The sequence below is a fragment of the Anser cygnoides genome, chromosome 11 (genome assembly GCF_040182565.1).
Source record: "Anser cygnoides isolate HZ-2024a breed goose chromosome 11, Taihu_goose_T2T_genome, whole genome shotgun sequence".
NCBI lineage: Eukaryota > Metazoa > Chordata > Aves > Anseriformes > Anatidae > Anser > Anser cygnoides.
The window spans coordinates 19,552,350-19,577,505 of NC_089883.1; the positions used below are offsets into that span (position 1 = coordinate 19,552,350).

A 25,156-nucleotide genomic window follows, 5' to 3' on the forward strand; every position below is an offset into this window, starting at 1 on the left:
CAAAAGTGCCAAATTCTGCAATTGGCATTTCAATCAGGTAACACTGAACTAGTTGTTTTATTAAACTCTTGTCAGATATTTGGCTAGTTAACGTTAAGCTTTCGATAAAATTGCGGTAGTTATTAATGAAAACAGTCAGGTAGTAGAGGGCTTTCAGAGATGCCAGAGTATCAGGAAGAGATGGTATACGACATATTTTAACTTTTTTCCAAGACATCCTATATTTTGACTAAAATTTCTCTTGTCTAACCCTATACTTTAGAAAATGTTTACAACTTGTCTGTTTTGGTTTTGTCATTTAATTAGTCTTTTACACGCATTTTACACATACTCAGTTCATACCCACACAATATCTTTGCTTTCTTTATTCTAGAATTACACAAATATTGATAAATGATTTGTTTAAATAACATTTACTTTGTCAGGTACGTGTCTGTGAATGCACCCATAATATGGGCCCTGATGTCTGCTTATACAAAAACCACTTTTGTTCATACTTTTTCTGATATTACAGTTAATAAATATCACTTGATACAAAACTATGGATCAAACATTAGGTACTCTGTTGCATTATTAGGAGTTATTTGAAGACTGAGAGGCTTATATCTCCCCTGAAGGGAGCGTTTTTGTGTTTAGAAAAAGACTAGTGATTTAGTTCTGTTCTTAGGTCATGGTCTGACCTTCAACATTACCAGTTAGGGCAGACGCCACGTGGGTTGACATCTTGACAACTTCTTGGTTTCCCCCTCCTCCTCCCCACTTCATGCTTAAGAGGCATCCTTAGAGAAAGGGAGAACCTGCTGTACACTATTGAACCAGAGGCAAAATAACTTATTTGGCCAACATTACTGTAGTTCTAGGAATATGCAGTGCAACATTAAAGAATGTCTAGTTTAACTAATATTTCTTTGTTAGTAGCTCTGTGCAGAAGTCATGTTATCATTTGCATTGTGTTACTTCGAACATCGAATACATTTTACGGTGATCCCATGATTGCTTCCCTGGGGACTCTCCAGTACCTGATCAACCCCTTTGTGAAGAACTTTTTCCTAACATCTAATTTGAACTTCCCCGATGCAGTGTTAAATTGTTCCTTCATGTCCTATCACCAGTCACAAAAAAGATCCTCTTCTGCTTTTGAGGAAGATGGAGACAGCAATGAGGTCACCCTTCAGTGTCTTCTCTAAGCAGAATTAATCAAGTATCCTCAGCTGCTCATTACAAGTCATACATGGAGACTGAAGTCCTTTTTCTAAGACACAAAGTATCAGCACTAACTTATTAGTTTAGCATTTTTTTGAAAATTCAAATGAATCATAAATGTGAAGATATATGCTTTTGAGTTTTTTCACGTGTAAACCTTTAAGTTAAAACTTTGTTCTTTTTGTGTTATCTTGCAAGTAAGCCTTAGGTCAGTAAGTAGATTCCACTCAAATATTTCAGTTGTCTAAATTTGAGTAATTATTCAGTAACTTGGTGATATAGAAGATACTGGATCTTGGATGGGTCTGTTGAAGAAGCAATATCATCTTTTCTTCAGTATGGAGAAGCTAAGGGTGTGTGTTTTGTGCAGAGAATAGTAAGGTACACTTATATTTAATATATACTATATGAAACCATATATACTTATGTACTTATATTTACATATATTTCATATATATTCAGTGGAACATACATGAAATTAATTTTATATTTTCTTAAAAGTATGATTTCTTATAGTTGATAACTGATGTCCATTCTCTTATTGCTAATAATTAAGTAGGATATTAAAAAAACAGTAGTGGAAAGGAAAACTGATTGATATGGTCATTGTGGTCTGAAGAGTTCAACTCTATTCGATGTCTTTAATTCCAGACACTAAGGGATGATTGTCTTGCTCCACATTTAAGATGGCAATATAAAAATGGTTAAACTGCTTATCTTTACTAAGTTCAGAACTGTTCACTTCTTCAGTTTTTAGTACATATAATGTATGTCAGCAATTCCTGTTACAGGATTGTTGTCTTTAGCTGTTTAGAATAGCGGAGTGAAGAAGCAAATGGGAGTTCTACTGGCCATTCTTTCAGGGTATTTTGTTTGCAGCAGAAATCTTGAGATGAGGACTGTCTGTGTTAGAGAACTTTTCTGCCTACACTGTGTAAACATGCACTACATAGATAATATTTCACGACTTTCCTTTACATTGTTCTTTATTGCTTTTTTTAACTTAAGAATATTCTTACAAACTTACTAAAGCAGTTCTGAAGATGTGTATTCTGAAGAATGTCAATAATGTTCACTGGTTGGACTATGGGACAGAAGTCTTCTGAATGTGAAAATCACAGCAGTGTCTGCCAAGTCCATTTTCCTCAGTGACGACTACTCTACATGCTCTTGTGTACAGTGCTGAAGTCATAGTAAAATATAATTTCAGAAATAAATGCATTTCAATAAGTGGGATATTATTTGGTCTATCCCGTCTATATTTGTTAGATTTTATTTATTTACCTCTTTGTCTTGAGATTGGTTTGAACTGTGTATTTTTACTTAACACAATGCTTGTTCCATCTGGTTTATGCTATTTTATATTTGTGGTAGAGCTAGCATTTTAGAGATTTTTTTCAAGTAAAGTGCTTGAATACTGTCTTGAAGCAGGATGGCAGACTGCTTTAAAAATAAAAAATAAAGCATTTTGTAGTGAGGAATGTGTAAGTTGTTTCTCTGACTCAACCAGCACAGAAAAGAAGTAGGTGGAAGTTCTTCAGATGAAAAAGGTATTTATGGAAAGGAATATTTTGATAGCAAATAAAACACCAAGAAATAGCTAATATCATGCAGATGATAGTTGGTCTGAAAGGTGATGTTTTTTATTTTGGCTACTAGTAAATTTAAAGAAAAAGACTTGTTCTTAACCGCATGTTCTTTTTAAATATCATCAATTCTAAAACCATATTTCAATCACATAGATCACCTCTGCTACAAAATTCAGCTGAGTTACTAGGTCACAGCAGCACTGCAGTATTGAAGATGTCTTTTCAATACTTTAGCTGTGACAGCAAACAGAAAGCACTGGAGCCTGATGATATGACAGGTCATGTGATGTCAGTGAATACCTTGTCTTGAAAAAGATAATATGCATGACCTCCCCAGTAAAAATGCATCATTCAGTAAAAGCAGAACCCTGAGAACTGCATGGACAACACTAACACCAGGAGACCCAATTTGTAGTACTTGGTCCAGAAAAAGAATAAGATGTTGTAATAGTCTCTAGCCAGTCAGATCTGGTGGTTCAAAGCTGCCCAGGAGAGTGAAATACTCTACTCTTGTCTGTTCATAAGACTTGGTTGCCATGGTCACAACCTTAGAGAGATAAAGACTTTTTCCTGTATTTTGTATGTATAGTAGGGGGTCATAGCAGTAGAGTTGCTGTTATATAGAAAACATTTTCTCCTTCATTCATTGGTACCTTTAACTTTCCCTGTCAAAAGCTTTGGGCTCATTTGTGTTTAAAATTCTCCAGATTTGAAAGCTGTCTTGTTTGTACTCTTTCCAATGTACAGTCTCCTTTATTGCTCTTTATTTTTGTTTTCCCTTAAGATTAGAGACAACACTTCTAGCTACTGTTTCTGGAACAAACCATCTAGCCCCTGTATTTCTTTGACTGTCTGCATCGGTCAGAATCTTTGTTACATAAACAGTTTTCTCCCTAACATACTTCTTTCTTGTATAGATGTATTCAGGAGTTGCAGAATATACCTCTTCCTTTGCAAATGAATATTTCATTCTCTTCAGAAATGCTAACTACACTGGATAGGATAAACGTTTTCTAGTACTTCCATGACTGCCCAGCCTCCCCCATCATCACAATCATTTCCCTGTGCACTCTGTGCCCTTTTATTGCAGCTTCAAATGTATGCAAATCTGTGCTTATAAACATACTGAGCTCTATGACTTAGAAGTATATGCAAGCAGGTACGCCTTTAAGAACAGAGTTTTCTTTTTGGAAGATGTTACTTATGATTATAAGGAATCTGAGATAACCATTATGAAAGTTTTAAGATGGAACTCCAAGTTTTTGAGATTGATTTTATGATATCATAGCCTTCTGTCAGTAGTAAGCTAAGCTGGTTGTCCAGGGAATTTCCTATGTGATATTCCTGTCTATAAATGCACTTTTTTCTTAATCCCCACCTGGCTTTTTTTATGTTGCTCTTGTATGTCAAGTGGTCTTTTATTTACAACCAGTTGCTGAACACTTTTGCAACTCAACCTGTTCGGTTTCTCAGTTTGCATCCACAAGTCTGTAGGATGTAGAAGTATGTCTGCCAGCATTTGGAAAGAAATACATATAAAACATTGATTTGCTTTCATATACATCAAGACTGCTCGTTTATTTCATTCAGCCCATGGTCTTCAAAAGCGAAATACTGCTGTCCATCTTTCTGCAAGGAGCTGAGTGATGCTGAGGCACACTTAGGTGCAAGTGCAGCCAGCAAAGCCTGTTTTGCATATTTGAAGCTGTCTAATACTAAAGAGTATGTAAAAACAGGTCTTTAAAATTTAATACCACGCCCCCAAAATTCTTGGATTCATTAATAATTTTTCACTATTCTTGCCTTAGCTCCTTGCCCATAACGGTAATATCCTATTATTTCACAGGGATATTACAGTACTTCTGTCTGAAGTAGTTGAGTGTGTAGTTAATTGTAGTGAATTGTGCAGATTAAAGTGATACAGAAAACAAGGATGGGTAGATGCATGTACACGTATACATTTCCTGCATAGTGGACTTGCAGTGGTAGGTCTTAGTGAGAGTTTAGTCTTCTACACTTAAGGCAGAGCTACTACTTTTTTGGTGACTTTTATTTATCTTGTGTTCGGAATGATGCAGTGAGATCTGTGGAGAACTCCAAAAACTATTCTGTATGCATAAAGAAGATAAACTAATATTGAATGAATGACCATGTTATTTCCAAACTTAACTTTGCAAACACGATAATACTTTTAAGAATGTTTGTTCATTCATGTCTAGTATGGATTGTATAGTCCTTCCTTGAATTTTTGTGCTCCTTAAATATTGAAATGTTGCAGTGTTGGGAGCTTTGCAGCCAGTATTTTTTCTGGAGCATTCATAGGCAGTCTGACTGAAGATCTTGGGCTTCTTGTTTTCCTACTCACTTCTGTAAGTCCTTGACACTGGCTGCAAATTCTGGGGAGGGATGAGGAAAATGACATTGAAAAGAATAGGGCCTGATTTTTTTTTTTTTTCTGTAATAATATAGTGTAGTTTATGGCATTCAATTGAGTTGGAGGGGACAAAAAGTCAGTTGCATTGCTTTCTTCTGCTTTGAACACGAAGACTATTGGCCATATAACTGAGGTGATGCTACAGTTAAGAGAGATGAGTTTTGGAGAAATTTCAGATAAAGAAATTTTATACAGACAAATGCATTGTGTGAGATCCCTCAATCCCAGTCCAATATTTTTAGCATGTGTTACTGTTAAAACTTCAGTGTTACTTTTTTTTCCCTTCACTGGCAATGAAAGGGGAAATTCATGTTGTATTACTTGAGGCTACAAAGAATTTAAACTTAAGGAAAAATATTTCACATTATAGCAGATATTTACTTTTAAATTGTTCACGTCTCTTATTACTGATATTATAGGAAATGTAATAGTTTCTCAAGAGTTTAATTCATGGAGGAAATTTGTAGTATATATTAGGAGCTCATTTTAAAATATTTTCAAGCTCAGTTACAAAGCTTTAATGTCAGTTATGAATTAAGTACTATTACTGGAATATCTTCTGGTCATGAATATTCATTCTAATTATTTCAATTGTTTATATTTAAATATCCTACAAATTTCAGATATTGAGCCCTGTTTTCTATTCCCCAAAGTTTAGCATCTAGAGTTCTATAGAAAAATGTGTGGAATTTTTCCCGATTCCAGTCAGGCCTTATATCTTGGTGGGAGGGGTTGGGAATACAATTTCTATGTAAAACACATAAAGGGGAAGAAAGTTTGAATTGGAATGTAACCTGAAGGAGAGAGAACAGAGCAAATTCATAAGGTCTTCATTCTGACTGACCCATAAGCAGCCCAGAGACTCTGGAAAAGAGGTGTCCTGCTGTCTTCAAACAAAATCAAATAATTTTTTTCCATTAGGGACTGTCAGCCTTCCAACACATGAGCAAATGAATGACATCATATTTAGCTTTTCTGACAGGATTTCACTCCTCTGCACTAACCTAGGAAATCACATGAAGAGTGGGGAAAATAGTCAGAAGTATCAAGAATTAGCAGTCACTAGTCAGAATTGGATTGATTTTAGACTCTACAATTTTTCCATGTTGGCTAGAATTTCCAAAGCCTAAGGTAAATAGGTGGCATACAGCAAATGTTCCATTTTTCCTGATTTGTCCTCTAGGAGAAATGAAGAGGGTACAGTAAGAATGAAAAGAAAAACTGAAGAAAGTAACTGGAGAAGAGCAGAGCCAGAAGCTGCTCCTTGGGGAAATAGCACTCAAATCTGCCTGTATTGTGGATGTAATGTTTAAAGGAATCAGATTCCCTATATCCATGCAACTGATAAAGCAGTCCATGAAACATTGTATTCATATTCCTGACTCTTAAGCTAGGTGTAACACATTCAGGTATTTAAAAAGTTTCAGAGATAGACAGGTTTTAGTAACAGAATGAAAATTTTGAGCTTTCCCTTGCTATTTGTAACCTAGAACACTAGAGGACAGCACTAAAATATTGCATAAACGTTATTGTTTACACTGTTAATTACACACTGAAGGCTTTGTGGGAAGGAAAACAACTGACAGTTTTAAGAAAAGTTAGGGAAAGTGGTGTTTTGAAATTCCTTCGCTTCTTTTGAAAGTTGTATCTGACTTCATACGTTATACAAAATGTATTAAGTTTATTGTTATTTAAGGTATTTGTTAGTCTCTTCAGTAGTTAAGTTTTTTTAATGTAATAATGCTGTAAAATAGAACCTTGTGTAGAATTACATTTTTAAGGTCTAGAAAGTAAGGAATTAGTTGGCTTGTCTATGAATATAGGTTCATAATTTATCTGTTTACATGAAGTGTACTGTGTTAACATAATATTAAAATATTTTTTTGTAAATAATGTCACAACATTCAAATGGGAATATGTATTAATGTAGTTCCTTGAAAAAATTACAAGTTGTGTTGTGTTTCTCTAGGCACACTGGAACGGCATGAAACAGGTGAAATAGCAAAAGCAATTCTTTCTTCCATTGAAGATTCAGAATACTTAGTGGCAGATGCTCTACTTCCTATATCTCAAGAGTTAAAAAGAAATAAAAATCCTGAATACAAATCCTCTAGCTCTTATAAGCTTGGCACGGTCTCTTATAATCTTACTCATACAGAAAAATCTTCAGATAAGGTAAGGATGTAAAGTAATGTGTTTCTCTAGAGCACTGATTTGTGATACAAATTATTTACCCTTTCATCTTCACTGTGGAGCTCTGCATTACAAACTTAAAACCAAGTCTCCACAACATTAAAGCCATGTGCCTACTTGTTTGGTTTCTGTACCATTTTGTAGAATGAGTGGGGGGTGTGCCTTATGTGTGGCCAGTAGTAGATCATCTCAGGATTTTCTCGGGAATTTAGCACACGTTTTGACCCTATTTGCTTATGGTGCTAACTTAAGACTGCATCTATTAGCAATACCCTCAGGGCAATTGAACCCACAACTTCAGTTGGAAGCCTGGAGAAAAAGTACATCATGGCACAATGCCACTGGCATTTCCCCTATTGCTCTTCTACAAAAGTGCAGATTTCTCTTGTCATGCAGTAATTTTTATTGGTTGTTTTCTGTTAACATTGGGGAATTGAGTAAAAGTGCTTTTCATTTATATTAGTGCAATTAACTTTGGCACGTTATTGCTTAAAAAGAGTAAGGTGGTGTTCGCTGTGGGCCCCAAACAGGTATGTCAGTCTTCAGAAGTGATATGATCAAGCACAATATTTAGCTTTATTGAATAATTTTTCACTAATGTTATTAAACATAATAATTGTGACTGATGGAAAAGATGTGCTCTTCCTTCTTGTTTTCCTTTTTTCTATATTTTGAATAATAGAAGGAAACACCATATAGAAACTAGTGCTAATATACTGTTAAAGCTGAGAAAAGGAGTACAAAGATACTAGATAATGAGAAATAAATTTGAAAGCGCATAAACAAATTTGCTTATGGCTTAGATATATATGTATATTACTTTTAAAAAATATCTATGAATAGCTGTATTTTTTAAATGTAAAACTAACTTTTGAAAGAGTCTCAAACTTAATACAATCTCAGATTCAATGGAGTACGTATTACCTTATTCAGGCTGGAAGATAATGGTAAATACCTTTTTCTCACAGCCTGTTTATCATGAGTTAAATATATTCACTGAATTTTTGATACAAGCATATCTTAAGAATGGGGATTCAACATTGCTTGTTTGAGTGTATTACTTCTTAATACATCTTTGGAATAGTTTTTCTCTGCAATGAACCAGAGGAAGACAATCTGTTATTCTTCAGTGAATGTAGATCAAAAATACTTTCCTATGAGTATGAGAAGGTGAGAAATGTTTTCCCTTAACTCGCATGTAGAAACAACCTTCACAATGGTCTCTGGCCTTTTCCTGGCTTTTTCAATTGTGTTAAATGAAAGACTGTGTTTTCCAAAGTTCAGTCTGATAAAGGATAACTTAATCCAAGTCTTCATTCTGAACTTTCTTTTCTGTTTTTTTTCTTTATTGCACTTAAAATTTATATATGCCTTTGAGTTTATAATTATGCTTGTCGAACTCTTTATATTTCTCTTTGACCTTTTACTAGCCTTAGTCTGATTTCTAAAGTTCTTTTTGATCCCATTTACTGAAAAGTCTTATTAGAGCATAATCCTGCTGAGCATGTTGTGGGGCAGATGGTGTGCTAGTTGGCCATTGACACAGAATCTGATCTCACCATTGCTTTATTAAAAGGAATAGCTTCTTCTAGTATCTTTAAAGAGAAATAACAAAGTTACAAGCATCTTTGAAGCATAATTTTGGCCATACATTTTAAATCAAAAATTGCTTGGGTTTAAAGTAGCTGGAAAGGAAATGTGCTGCTCGTGGAATATAGGAAAGTAGTTTTTGGCAGATTATAAACTATGCAGTTTAATGTGCTTTAAGGATTATTGTGATTTTAAATTGGAAGCAATGTCACAATAGTTGACAGTGGAGTTATAATAATTTATAGCACTTCTTGAATAGGCATGTGTCTCAGCTACTCTGAATCTGCAATAAAATATTCCATTTACATTTTTAAACTTTGCTCCTTAGTTATCTTGTTCTAACAAAAACTCTTTGAGAGTATATTATTGATGGCTCTTGGACTTTCCTATGACTGTCAAAATACCTTTTTTCTTTCACCTTCTCATTTTTTGTCTTTGTAGTCATGTTATGATAGTCTAGTTCCTTAACAAATGGAGGTCTGTACTTAGGAAAACTGCTCTTCATTCAACTAAAATCTGCTATCCATTGCATCCAGCATTTCTCCCCACTTCTGTCCCCATTAGAGAAGATTCTGTAGATTCCTGTGGGAGACACTGGAAACTAAATGTATAGGGTGTAGCCAAACCTGGGAAGATAATGACAATGGAGTTCCACTTAATGGTTTTCCAGAAACCCGATGTGGTCTGCACAAAGGGAGCATGCCACCCTGTGGCTTTTTATACCCGACACTTTTTTTTATGAAGTTCAAATAAAGGCTTCTTATGAGTTCCACCACTTTTCTTATTTCTTATTCTGGATTTTTTTCATCTTTTTCTTCCAAATGTTTTGTGTTGACTCTTTTGGAACATTGTGGCTTAGCATCTTTAAATAATTTCCTGAAATCCACTTTCCATGAAACTAGTGGAAGTTCTGTGGATATCAGTGGGTTCAACACTTCATGCGGTATTATTAGGTATATAATGATGACACAGATCAAACTATCATGAAAATTGCAGGTTCTCAAAAGTCTTTATCAAAACGCATATAAACAATCACTATTTCATTATTAATTTGCTTCTTCAGCAAATTGTGTAATAGAAAGTTAACATGTTAAATTATTGATAAGACTCTGATTTTGTGTGTGTATATAAGTCAACTTTAGCCTGTTTAAGAATTCAGTTTCAGAAGACTTATGAAACGGAAAAATTGAGGAGGCTCTTCTGTCCTTGTCAATATTACACTTGTAAGCAAATCTTATTTTGTACAATGATCAACATGAAGATCACAAGCAAGATTCAGTATTTTTTATTACATTGTTTTGTCATTAAATATTACATTTAAGACAAAATAACATCTGCAAGACTGCAAGACAATGGTCTTTCTTCATACTAAGAAGAAAAATATTCTCACATAGCATTCCAGCTTCAAAGGCTTTCTTTCAAAACATTTGTCATCATGTAAATCACAGATACAAAAGCAGAATGCTTTGATTTCATGGTGTTTTGACCATTTTAATTCTGTTATTGTGCTGCACGTGCCAGTGGGAGTACCAATAACAGATGAGTGTGACAAATGCAGTTAACACAAGATCCATATTAATGTTGTCAAATACCCTTGATGTATTTAAACAGATTTTAATTATTTTCCATGTCAAAAGACCTGAAATATATAGTTTAATAGTTCTTCAAGAAAGCTTTACTTAATATGTGAATGTAAAACCTCTCATAAAAATGAAACTTTTATATTGGCCTTAGTCATTGACATAGGGTATTCATCAAGTCGGCAATTTGTGTGGCAAAGTGCCATTTGAATAGTGTATTGTTAGAATACTTATGGTCCACTTGACAAGGGCTCTTGCTGTAAATAGTGCAATTTGACTCCAGCTGTTAAAGAGTGGCTTTGACAGCAGCCAAATAGAATGGAGATGCTTTACTGCACCGCAGAAAAATCAATATTGGGTTCTTGTTCGTAGTAACCTGTTTTTTCTTCCCCCCCCCCCCCCCCCCCATTTTTTTCCCAGATTTACACAAGACTACATAGAGTTCATTTGTGGAGGTTTAAATATTTTTAAGTGTCTGCTTTATTTTCAGATTAATATTAGCGATAAATGATGCATGTGTTTAAAAAGAATAATAATCAGAAAGTATTTTGTGGATGTATGTAAGCAATGTGGTAACACAGCGTTATTTCAACTCCAGCTTATGTGGATGAGTATTAGGATGTGGGTGCATAAGTTATGTAACTAATGACAGTCTTTCCTTCCTCTGTATCTCTTTTCCTTTTTTGTACTGCTTCTGTGCTATTGTGTTGTTGTTTTTTTGTTTTAAAAAAAGCAGATTTCTTTGTTGTTCTTCCTGTAACAACCCCCACAGATGTTGACAATCTGTAGTGCCATTGTAGATTTTCCTGAAGCATAGTCTTGCTGGTGCTGAACAGTTTTCCAGCAGTATTCAGTGACACAAGGTTGCTATGATACCTGGCCAGTAGCAATAGGTATTGAATCACTGGTCTTAATTACAATAGACTACATACTAGATTGTGTGCTCATGGTGTTTGTATGGAACTAGCTCTCATCATACATATATTTGATATCAAAGCTGTGTAAAAAGCTGTTTTTTAAATATGCATACATATATTAATACTTCGATACGTGATATGAAGATTTAATTGATGTACAAGCTAGATGTTTGGGAATTGTTTCCTCGATGTTTCACAAATATTTTATATTAGAAAATTTCCCAGGTTTTCAGTTTAAATAATTTAGATGTAAATCTGTGTTTACCACGCTTTTATATTTTTAGTGCACTTTTAATGTGATTAGAGCTTCCTCTAGATAAAGATGTTGGAGGAAGAAGAGCTTCTAAAATTTGTAATTGCTAAACTAAATGATCAGTGTTGGTCCTTGGTTTTTTGAATTATACTACTAAAGAGCTAGACTAGGAAAGAGAAATTTTTAATGTTCTCTTCATATCTGTGTAGGTAAGATGAGCAAGATGATGAGGGGATAAAATATACTTATCTACATATGAGCATTTATGGGAATTTTTATTGTTTTATATATTTCACTTGACTATTTCTTTAAATGTTGATCTTTGAGCACTGACCTATAACACAGTGTTAAAGAATGGTGCAGAAAGTCAAAATATTGAAGTGTACAAGATCTGTAAAAAGTAATTTGATTTATGTAATTATTAGAATTAAGTATAACTGGAGTAGTTAATTAACAGATACTATGGCACTCTTAAAATGCATTTAAAACATTTTACCTAATATTTGTACTAAAGAACTCCTTATTCACTTAATAGCATACATATTTTACTCTTATCAAAATATACGTATGATGCCTCTGAAACAGAGGTATTTCCTCTGTAGGAAAGTCAAGTTCATATTTTTTTATAATTGCTTAAAACGGAAGAAATACACAATAAAATGTACAGAAGTAATAAATTAAAAACCCTACTTTGTGTTGTAATATTGTACAGAAGCAAAATGCAAATAAGTAGACTGTGGGACAACAGCAGAAATTTCTTTTTGTAAGATAATGGATGCAATTGAAAATTGTTATTGGAAAACTGGAAAATAACTACAAATTAAATCTTACCAATGGGGAAACTGATAGAATAATGGAAATGAGTTCAAAGCACAAATACCAAACAATACTTTTCAAATATGAAATCAGAAGTGGTACCATAAAGCACGGTACATTAGAGTCCTTTTATTTATTTTGTTTTGTGATATTTAGAGCGTACTATACAGTTACAAATTTTGATCATTTGTAAGAAACGGACTACTAAGGCCAAATCCAAATGGAAAGAATGTTTCTCTTTAAAGTTGGTAACCTTTTTATCATTCTGCCAATGTATTTCTTTTTTTGTATAGGGATTGGTGTTCTGAAACTGTATTTAGTAGTATATTATTTAAATGTAGTAGTAAAATGAGAAAAGAAACAAAGATTTATATATAGATTTCCCGTAACCCAGATGCAACGTACTTCAGTACCACATTTCTTGAGAAAGACACAATTATGTATTTTGTCAAGGGACCAATGTGGCAACATAACTACAGTGAAGGAGTCACTTTGGAGTTATGACATTAAATAGGTGACAGTCAAAGGGCATCATGATCCTGAGAGAGGTTGATAGCTTGGACCCCATGCTGGCTTTGCTGAAAGTTACTGAAGTTTTCTGAATTCGTCAACCAAATCAAGAATTTGTTGATTTTAGTGTTTTCTCCATTGATTACCTCGAAAAGAAACGAAAGGCTGCCATCGTGATATTGTAACTTATTTTACTCTTACAAATGTGGATAGTAAGCAACACAGGTTGACTAAAATCTGTGAATAATCTTTAAAGTTTTGTTTCAAAAAAGTCACAGTACTTATATACTTCTACAAGTTTTTCTCTGGTATTATACTGAAGGTGGCTGACTTAATATGTTCGTTTTCTTTGTCTAGAAAACTAATTGGACCCTGTGTTAAAGCTACAGAAGTTCTGTAAGGTCCTACTAGAAACAGTTCAATATCCGTAGTTCTTGTAAAGTATTTCACACTGAAGGACCATTTACTGAAGCTAAGCTAGCCATTGCTGTCTTCATCCTTCTCATCTTTCCATGTACCTCAGTTGCCATGCTATAATTCCCTTCTCTATCCCTTGGAAACCGTAGCAAATTTTTTTTTTTTGGGGTGGGGTTTATGTCATGTTTTCAGTTTCTACCCTATTGAAGTGCTGTTCCCTATATTATTCTCCATTGATGATTGTTTCTTTTAGTTCTGTATGTAAAGTCCTATACAGTTTTAAATCTTTTATTTTACCTTTATCTCTAGAAATATCCCTTTAGAAGCCCCTAAGATGTAACTTCATCTGTAGATTGGCCTAGTTTTTCCTTGTAAGTGCTTTACCTTATAATTCTGAAATTATAGCAAATTAAATCATCTTTGTAACCTTTATGTTTTGACATTGCACAATAGAGTTCTTGAGGATTATTCACAATTCATGACAGGAATGGTGGAGTCTTTGCATTTGTGGCAACAAATATTTTCTGTTTTAAACATTAGATTCCTGGCTTTTTAAGTATAGTTTGATTAGTGTTATTTTAGTGAAGAAAAGTACCAACAGGCGTTCAGATCTGTGCTGAGGTGTGTCCCTACACCCATTCAAAACAGAGTGGTAGCTTTGTCAGAAATACATTGGCAGCTTAAATGAAATTATGGAACTAGGATATGCAGCGCTTGCAAAATTGTTTCTTCTGAAACCAACACCCAAATTTACTTTGCAAAAGAAAGACTTGTTATCTGCCAGCATTCTTCTAAAAACATTAAACCTCTTGCTTCTGTTAAATAAAACAGAAATAAAGTACTGAACTGCAGATCAATTAAAAAACATTATCAACAACAAAGCAAAAAAACAACAACAAAATAACACCAGAGCTTACATTTCCTTCTTCTGATGTGTTTTTCCTACATGTTCTTACGTTTCCTACTCACACCTGAATTTGGTCTGCTGGTCAGGTTTGGCTCTTGCAATTAATTCTGAGAGATGAATTAGCCAACCAGATATGTCTCAACATTTTTTTGCAAATACTGTCCTCTTGGAAACCTATGCAGTGCTACTGCCTTTTGTAAGATTAAATAACTCTCAAAGAAAGGATGGCATGAAAGCTATGGGTACAGAGATATTGCTGCTGTTCTGACATATCCTAGAAAATGCCATTAATGATATAGGAACTGAAGAAAGTCCAGCCTGCAGATTCATGAGTTTTTAAGGATGGCATTTTCTAGGCTAGACTATGTTATAGTATCTAAGGATTTAATCCCATAATTTCCTGTTTGCTTGTTTAGGAGAAAGTCACTTTCTTAGAATTCAATCTAGTACTTTCTATGTACTTTTAAATTATATGGATGGGTTTCTTACAATCCCATATGGGGAATGCACAATCAGAGCAGCCCAGGGCAAATGCATTATTTCAGCTGGAGTCACCAAACAGCCATGTGTTAGTAACTTAATTTTTTTTATATACGTCAGTCCTTCTTGGAACAAAGTTATATTCCCATGCTGTTAGCCTTCTTCTGTGGTCATGTTGGCAGTATCTCTTCCCAGCATTATTCTCACAGATATTTGGATGTTCATTCTTCCAGTAAATTGTTCAGTATAATAATTCCCAGATCCATGAGTCAACTCTGTACTTTGTGGATTACTGTGGCATTGTTTGTCCAGCTGATCTAGGAAAAATGACAGATTTTCCATTTTACAGATTTTCTAAGTGCTGGGTAAGGCTAAAAAAACGTTTTGGCTGTCGCGCATCTCTGAGCTCTGCGTGTTTCTAAAGTTTAATCATTTTTGGTTAGGGAATTTACTTCTACATTCAAGATAAGTTAATATGTTAAGAAGTAGACATAACATACAAATATTTAGTATATAAATTAATAAGACTTCATTTAAAAACACCTTATACTTCCCTTCTATCTAAGCTTTTCATGGTGCAGAGACTGTCTATGTAGACAGATTTTATTTTGAGGCAAATGGATCTCCAGTTCATTTGGATTTTTTCTATAATACAAATGTTACATAGGAGAGACGTTGTTAAAGGTATTAAAAAGGGTAAATGAACATGAGAAAAAGTGCTGAATGTCCACCTCAAGAGAATACTATCTCTCCTATGACTATTACTAACTGAACTGTCTGAAGTTAAGTGATAAGAATGAACTCATCATAGTAATGTTGACTCTGTATGATGCTCGCCCTATGCATAACATCAGCATTGCTTTGGGGAGGGTAGGCCTGACCTGTCTTTGCCTGCTTTGGGAGGCTATAGATACTTTTAGTGATAAATTGTTGACATGCTCCCTAAAATCAAGTGATCCTTAAGAAATAGGCAGGATAGACGTGGGAGTGTGGATGGATTGTCTGTAGGAGTTGTATTGGGTTAGAACACACACATTTAGTCTACTATGTAGAGATGAAAGTGCAACTGATGACTTGAATCCTTTAGCCCTGTGCAAATTTTAAAGACCATGTGTACTTAAGATCTATTTCAATCGTATACCTATAGTCTGTAACTGTTTTTTAACCAAATGCATCTTTGCCCATAACCTAGATCGTTCATTTCAGCAGAGCAAGAGAATGAAATGAGATAGCTGCGTATTTGCAAATGACAGAGGGCTTACTGTGAGTAAGACTATTTTGAATAGTTGATTCAATTAGGATGGTGATAGAATAAAGAACTAGAAAATGTTTTAAGCCAGTATTCCTATAAAACATCCATGATGTCTTGCCAAAAGATTCAGATAAAAACTTTACCTCTTGGATTTATTTTTCTGAAAACTGAGACAGGTTTTCAGAAGAAGAAGAATATGCCATACTTTCATACAACTTAGGAAATTTTCAACAGTAAATCTTGTTAAGACTGTGTAATGCTCATTGCGTAAAGTTATGAACTTAACAATGCAGGTTTGCTGATCTGATTTAGCTCAAACAAAAAAACCTATTCAATATTATTGATGATCAATAGATTATTTTTCAATTACAAATGCATAAATATGGCAAGACCACATTTATATCTATTACCAGTTCTTCAAGCATCTCCATGGAATTTGATGCTTTCTCTTCTGATGCTGTGTGACTGAAATTTTGGTGCAGTAATTTCAAGAGTAAGTTTTTCAAATATTTAAGTTCAGGGAAATTTAGAATTAAGGTCCAAGCCCTATCTGAATGTTCTGTAGTATCTAACTATTCTAGTATTTTTCCATTTTATGATCTGTTTGAACGTGCGCTTTGTACTACACTAATTCTGACTGTTATGGTAAAAGGCTGGATTAAATTTTCTTCTTGCCCTTTAAATGAATAAAATAATTAAATTAAGCTTTCAAAATTCGAAGTAACTTTGTCATAACTAGTAAGTTAAGTTGTACGAAGCTTGTAGTTTTATCTGTAGAAGTTGAATCTGAAAAATATATTTTTCTAGTCAATAAAGAGGTGTTGTATTTGTAGTGCAGATTTAAGATGTGCTCTTTGGAATCTGAGACTTTTGTGGAACTTGGTAGCAATATTTTATGTTCATAAACCAGTTTGACACCCCAAACACAATTTCATTTATCTTTATATTCTAAGCTTTATAGAATCTGCAAAAGTGTCCATCTGTTCAGCTGAGATTGCTTCAAATAGTGAGTGGTCAGAGAGACTTAGCTGATAAAGGTCAAAGGAGCCTCTTGACCTTGTGATACTTGCTAAAGCAATTGGAGCATAGGGACTGATATACAGTTAGATATAGCTTGCTAAAGCAATCTCCACTTTAATTGGTAATGATAGCAGGAATACACAGTAAAGTCATTGCTGAAAGAAAACAAAAAGTATCCAATATAGTAATTTATTACCAGTCAGTGGGTTTCACGCACTAGGTTGTTTTACCCCTGCAGTGGTCAGAGAAAGCAAAAAGGTACTCTAACACTTAACTGGAAATGGATGCCCTGCTGCTATCAGAGATGCATGGTGGTCAAATGATTGCCTGTGCCATTAGCTTGGTAATGTTTTCTCTATTGTAAACTCAGCTCCCCATGTTCTTCCTGTGCATCAGCTGCAGATTGAAGGCTTTCTTGTTTGTCTTCTATTTGTGCTGCCAATCATCAAGCTGCTGTCCACCAAGCACATTTCAAGGAGGCAATTTTTTTACTACTATCAACTATCATCTCCAGCAGCCCAGGGCTCAGAGGATTTAGAAATGATTTTAATGCTTTAATTTACACTGTGCCAGCCATTTTGTGCATTGTTTATGTATTTGTATTTTTGAGACAATTACAAATTTCCTATTTTGCAAAACTGTTAGATTGCACCTGCAAATATGTCCCTGAAACATAATTGTTTCTTACATATATTATGTAATGTTACTATTTTCATTTAAAAGGTTAAAAAGAATGTCTAGTCAGGTAAAGCCACTTACTAAGGTATTCCATATTCATATTTAAAAAACAAGCAAAACAACAACAAAGACTTGCTACCCACCATCAAGGACAAAAGTATCATGGAGAACAGAACAGAGCTGTCACTGGCAATACAAGCAGTTATTTAAGACAACTGGACGTGGTAGCCATCCTTCAGTCAAAACAGTTCTTCCAGATCCATGAACCAAAAATTTAAAACATAGGGTAGGAGTAACAGACAGATTTTTACAAACAGCTGTGAGACGTGCTTATTTTTTTGAGCCTAGAGGCAGACCAATGATGGGACGTGATTCCAAGAAAAGTTAGGAGTTCTGAACTTCTATTGATATCCCAGTAACTGGTATGATCAAGATGCAGAAAATTCTTCACCTGCAAAAAAATTTTAGTTGGCAAATTCTACTGCCCCACCTTCCTTTTCTTTTTGGTAGCTGAGTTTTGTCACATATTAGTTTATAAAATAATAATCCTACTTATTGTCAATGTTATTGATTGCCACAGAGGTAATGAACGGTAAACGGAAGTAAATGAAACATGTGAAAGCTATTTAAAATTTCTGTTGTTTTTGTAGTGTAACTAAAGGTCAGATTACAGGAAAAGAAGTGTTAATTTCATTGAAATACATCCATAGTCTCAAACTTTTGTGCTATTTCAGAAATTATCTAAAGCAATTTAGACCATAAGAGTGGTTTTTAAAACTACATTTTTTTGCTTAATATTTGTGAAATGGTGAAGTGCGTGTACTTTTCTCACAGATTGTCTTCATTGAATACACATAAGCATACACATAAGGATGCTGGTATTTAACTGATAAACTAGATTTATTTTTAGTAAGTATATTTAATAATGGATTATTTACTCTTTAAAAGTGAAAGTCATGCTTACAAACTTTTATTATGGACTTAAATGCTGTGTTTTATTGGGTCTTTGATTAAGTGGTCTATTAAGATTATTTTAATGATTGTCAAAACAGTGAAGTTTGTCTGCTTAAAAAAAAAAAAACAAACTCAGGACACTAAGAGAAAATCCCCTCCCCAGCTGCTACCACCCCCTTCCCTGGGCCTCAAATTCACCCATAGCACAGTTTAAGAATTTTAGTCTGCTTTCTCAATACTTCAGTGATGCTCACTGCCACCCCCACCCCCCCCAAAAAAAAATCTAACTAAAATTTATCCTAAGAATAAGTTCTTCATTTCAGCCTAACATTTTCTAGAGCGTTTTTTTTTTTTTTTGAGTGGAATCAGGAGAGAACTGATCTGTTTTAATGGACCAAAATATACTCTCACAAGAGAAAGCTTAAAGGAGCAGAATTTTAACCCCCCTGAATGTGCATAATTTAAAACAAACAAACAAACAAAAAAAACCCTCACTGATTGGAATTGGCAGAGTGGCTCACATTTATGCTTTATATACCATAATTCATATTGCAGGCGCTTTTGTGGCTTATTATTATTCTTTGGGATAAAAAAAAAAAAAGAGTACAATGGATAAAGGAAACCAAAAGTCTGTAAGAATCCCTTTTAATGGTTTTGGACACGTTTTTGTGTAGAAGTTGATACTACCCACAATGAGAACTGACCTATTTCTTCTCAGTACAGTGTTCTCTAAGTATACTTTGAGTCTGGTTTTCCTTCTAGAGTCTACCACATGATCTTGCCACTTTGTTTCTTTTATGTAAAATTAATGTCAAGACCATTCTTGTCAAATCTATTTTTAGCACAAAGCCAACAAGAGTGCATCTGGTAAAGAAAGCTGGAGTGCAGAAATAGTAGGTATACATGAGGAGCTGAAAAAATACAGGAATCCCTGCCAGCTAATGGCAGTGTGTATTTTACATGGAATATTGTTCCTAGATTAAGTTGTATCCCAGTGGAAAAATGCTTTTAGAGATGAGAAGGCAGCTAGATAAAATAACACTTGAATTGTGCTTCCCATTAAAATTTTACATAGTATGTATGACTTAAATATGTTAAAGATAACGCTGATCTATTTGTGGGCTATGGTAAAGGTAGCCCCCTACCTCCCACTACTCATAGACAAGGGAAAATGTTTTCTGGGCTGCTAAGGTGGTTTTGTAAAGATTTGTAAAGAGAAAAAGAGGGAAGTAAAAGAGCAGTCTTTGAAGTTATGGGAAGGAAGGGATTCCGTGTCAGAAGAAATCCTGCAAAGTTGGCTTGTGTCTTGTCCTGGCTCAAATACCTTTAATGGCTCCCTAGATGGTCCCTAGAGAGGTCATAGTTGCCATGCATGGCATATAGCTTGCCCTTTCAAAGCCTCCTTTAATCCTTTCTTTCCTACATATAGAAAGCTGTCATTCAACCAGAGATGATGAGTCTCTGGATATAAACTTTGGTCTGTAGCCAAGCTTCTTTAAAGCTCACAGGTGAAGGCCTCAAATGGAGCATTATCAGTGAATGCAGATTTCTCGAAGCAGCAAATGCTCTGAACTCCAATTATTAGCAGGAATGTCATCAACATGGCTGTGTTTTTGAGCAAGGGAGATCTCACCTCTTTACTGAACTTCAGCATCTAACAGGGTTTTTGTTTGGTGTGGAGAGGGGAACAAACACTATTTTACTTCAGAATTTGTTTAAATTAAGATGTGATGGTTTCAAAAGCTTTATGAGATAATTCATCAGTTTTGTTAGGAACTAGCCAATATTTTAACTGAAATGGCTGATGGTGGTATTAATTTGGTGATAATGTATAAAGACACAATAAAATAACGTGCTTCCTACCTGTCAGTTTTCAACTAAAAAAAAAGGGGTGTTAGGTATATCATGATAATGAGAACATGTTTTTAGTGACAGTTTTTAGACTTCACAAAAACATGTTTTTCTATTACTAAAATTTACTTTCTTGACTGGCATAGATCTCCTTCAGAGTGAATTCTTGTTAAACTTATTCCTATTGATGCACAAAAAAGTGGTAGCACATCCAGCTAATTCTTAAAACTGAAGTGCAGTGGTGTGCCTTAGCCATTTATAGTTATTTTAGATCCATACACCTGGATAATGACAAAAAGGACAAAGATCAGCTTTTAAAATCTGGATCAAGTTACTGAAGCCATGAAAAGCTTTTTCCCTGTAATAACTTTCAGAAGTTTTTTAAAATAAATAATCTTCCTAATTGCTCAGCTAAATAATGAAAGTAGATGAACATTGGCATCTCTTTCCTGACCACTGATGTGGAATCAGAAGGTAGGCCATGCCAACAATAAAATTTAAAATTAAAAATGGTAAATCAGAAAAAGAAGCCTCTGGTCATTTAACCTGCAGAATTGAAGAAAGCCTTTGTATTATTAGATGAATCCTTTTTTTTTGACATGAAAATTTGAAATTCATTGGGAGAATGTTAAGGCTTGAATGGCTTGATATTTGGGTATACACAGTACTATCAGATCAGCTAATTTGGGTTTGAAAGATCCCATGATATATGAAATTGCATCAAGCAAAAATTGTCAGGAAAGAAAAAAGTATCTTATTACAGAGACCTGTGTGTTGGCAACAGGGAGACCTCAAAGTTGGATCATGTGGTTCAGAGACAGGTCATGCTTTGTTCTTGCAACTGCTGTTAGCCCACTTTTTGAAGCCAAGTTATTAAATTCTTCATATGTTCACTTAAAAATGATAATTCTGATACTTATCTGTATATAGTAAAACTTATTTTTGTAAAATACTTCTGGAATTTCAGGAAAGACAGTACAGAATGTAAATAATTTAATCTACTTTTCAATAGCCATCATGAAATGCTATTCCCAGCTCTCCATTTCATACTTAGTTTTATGGGTTTCCTTCCATTTTCTGTCATCTTATGTTACAGTGAATAGCTTGTCCATATTTCTAAATAGTGTTTTATGTCTGAAGCTTTAGATGTCCACCTTCTTTCAATGGAATTAAATGCCTATGGCAGAGAGCTAAGATAACTTCGTAGATGTTTTTAGGATCAATGTCAATAAGCTTTCATATTGCCAATAAACATTTATTGTGACCTTGCACCCAGTAGCATCACCAGATGCCTCAACAGATTGACATTGTCAAAGTATTTTCTTTTGTTTGTATGGTGATTTTTCTAAAGGCTTCTAAATGCTAGTCAACCAAATATAAATGTATAGAACAGAGAAGAATGTTCAAAGCATTATAGAACAGAGAAGAATGTTCAAAGCATAAGAATGCTTTCTATTAATGTTAAAACTAGCCTATGAATTCCAGTGTTTGCATTCCATGGGATTCTCCTTATGTACCAGTAAATATTGTAATTAATGATTAAAATAATCCTAATGCTGAAAAACAATAATATATATACATTTTATATATATATATATATATATACACATATAAAGGAAAGGGATAGAAAGATGGAAAGAAAACCTGAACAAGCCATTGTAATCTCTTATTTATGCCTTCCTATAGAGATCTTTAAGATTTTGTATTTAGAGTCTATCTTCACCTGGTGGTAACATCATTCTCTAAATAACAGAAGAGCAAATTATTTTATTATCCAAAACTAAGAAGTCAAATTACTTGTAAACATGGTTAAATTTGCACTTGTGTTATTTGTAACTAAAATATTAACAGTTTAGGAATAGTTAATTTTATAAAACTTGTTAGCAATATAAAAGGAGTTAGGTAAAAGTACTCTTGAGAAAGATGAGTTAATCAACATTGCATTCAAATTAAATCCAGCTGTCGCCTCATTTTACTAATATTTGCTGATAGTTTCTTTTCAGATTCAGTTCATATGATCAACAGAAACAGTTCTTCATTTGCATTAGCAGAATATTTCTGGCTATCACAAAAATATCTAGAAAATCCTGTATCACCTGTGCTATGGAATATGGTGCTACGATGTCTCTTTGCAGAAGCATCACTGGGCTGAAAATTTGCTTCTCTATCTTTCTGCTTGTACATGCTTGCTTGTAAAGATGAAAAAGCTAGAATGAACACAGTGCTGAGAGTATAGGCTTGTGCAGGACAATAAAAGCATACAAGCCGTAACTGCTTGAAGAAAAGGGCAAAAGAATCAAAATGGAATTTATACTCATGTCTGTTGTTTCCCTGAAGGTAAAAGATGCTTCTTTAATAGATAGAGCAGGTTTCTGATGTCAGATGTCACCATCTCATAATTTGATTTTAACATTTGATGATCCTTCCAGTAACTTCAGAGGAGTGCCCCTTGGTAGTGAGGCACAATGATTCCTATGAAAGAAAGTAGTTCTTTTCCTGCAAACTCATCTGAAGTGTGTCTCAGACAAAATAAATAAATAAAATTAAATTAAATCAATTTCTTCTCTACAATGAAAATTTATTAGAATATTCTTAGTTTAAAAGACTTTAGGGAATTGGGATTGCAGTATTTAAGTACATGTCCCTTTGCATATATTAAACTGTAGAAGAAAAATCTTTTTCCTAAGTAAGAAGTGAATAAATATGATTAAATTAAACTTAATGAAGTTAATGGATTTAGCCTATTCCATATGCAACTCTATGCTGATATCTATAAAATTACAAAATATTATGGATTTGTCTTTGGACGTTTAATATTTTTCTTTCAGATGATGGATAACAGCCTCATTCGACAGCCCTTTACTGTTTTACCAGTTAAGACAAAATGGAACAGTGCAAACTTTCATATTCTCTTATTTGATCTGGAAAAACTTGTGGAACTTCTGCTGTCATCTCAACTCTGTGGATTAAAGTCATCAAATTCATTCCACAACCTTGACACTACAGAAAGAGCCAAAAGTACTACTGAGAAAAGGGCACTGACATTAAAAAGAAATAAAACTGCTGGTTCCATATCAACAGTGGATGGGCAAGTAGATGCTGTTTGTGCAAACCAAGTCAGTGGGGATACTAATGCAGTTAGATCTTTGGAAGAAAGTGGCGGCATAAAGAGACAGAAAAAAATGAAGAGTTCAAGAAAGACTAGAATGCAGTCATCAGGAAACATTGATGTGGACATCGCCACAGATACAGCTAAACTGCTTTTGTCGTGTCTCTTACCCTGGGGTGTAGATAAAGAAATAGACAATCTTTGTGTAAGACACCTAGATATTTTGCGGCTCCAGTGTCCAGTTTCTTTTGGACTTGTGTCAAATGAAAATCACGTATCACTGATGTTGCCAGGATGGAAGTGCGCTGGTTGTGGCGTGCTAGAAGAACACACATTAAGTAACTTGTTTTCAAAAAGAGTGTTTGATTTATCAAACAAGTACCTTGCTGCAACTGAAGGACAAACTGAAAAGAAGGATGGACCAGTGAATAATGCTTATGGAGCAAAGGGATCAGAAACAGTTCTTTTCTTATTTAACAGAATAGCTTTAATCAACAGGATAATTAACATGCCTTCAGCAGATACAAGTGAAATTGAAAGGTAAGAACCTTTTCTTTGAGCCTTTTTTTTTTTCAAAGTAGTTTGAAAGAAAAGGGAGGGGAGGAGGAGGGAATGACATGACTAATTTTTACCTTAAATATGGATACCTTAAATATGGATATATTCAGTGGAATTTGCATTCTTTCTGTAGAGCTTTTTTTTATAGGATGTATTTTGAATGAAAGAACAGGTGAAAGTTAGGTATCTTTATAGCTGATGAATAAACTGATATAAGAAACTTTTCAGCTGAACAAGAATTTGAATTATCCAACTTCACACCCTGTCTTTCCAGACAGAACTCTTTTCCTCGCTATCTTAGACTAAGGAGAATGAGGTCTCTTCAAGCACATTTGGAGACATGTATTAACGCATTTGTGCTGTTTTAACTTCCATTCCCTATAAGCAATATACTTCCTTTACAGTAGAACCCCTGCCTCCACAGATAAATAAAACACGAGAGGCAAGAAAAATCTCTACTAGTTATGTTATCTAAAGTAACACACACAGAGTAATAATGGCAGCTAGAGGGAAGGAATACTTCATCAGCTGTTATGTTGTAAGAACCATACCAAATAACACTTACGTTACTTAAAACAAATTTATTGATTAAACACTTTTTCTGCATTGAGAGAAATAGTATGCTCAGTATTATTTGACCCAGCCAAATAGAGCCCACTAGTCAGCCAATGGATACTGTTGAGACTGTCGTCATTCAGCAAACCAATGTTGGTCCACATTTAGTATTTTAGGGACAATGAAATTCGGTGTTGTTGATGCTATGACCTAGAGGTAAGGAGGGGAACAAAAAATATTGATCCTGCTGCAGCAAAGAACTGTGTGCATCTTCCACAAGGCTCTGGGCC

General features: G+C 34.3%; 1 protein-coding gene across 9 annotated transcripts in view; it reads left to right on the forward strand.

Annotated features, from left to right (window-relative positions):
• Positions 1 to 25,156, forward strand: part of WDR72 (WD repeat domain 72) — a 126,096-nt gene that overhangs the window by 32,876 nt on the left and 68,064 nt on the right. For all 9 annotated transcript variants that reach the window (XM_048060187.2, XM_013177322.3, XM_013177317.3 and 6 more), the window contains 2 exons: positions 7,196 to 7,401; positions 23,473 to 24,293. In XM_048060187.2, the coding sequence (XP_047916144.2) occupies positions 7,196 to 7,401; positions 23,473 to 24,293 (1,027 nt within the window). The remainder of the gene's footprint in view (positions 1 to 7,195; positions 7,402 to 23,472; positions 24,294 to 25,156) is intronic.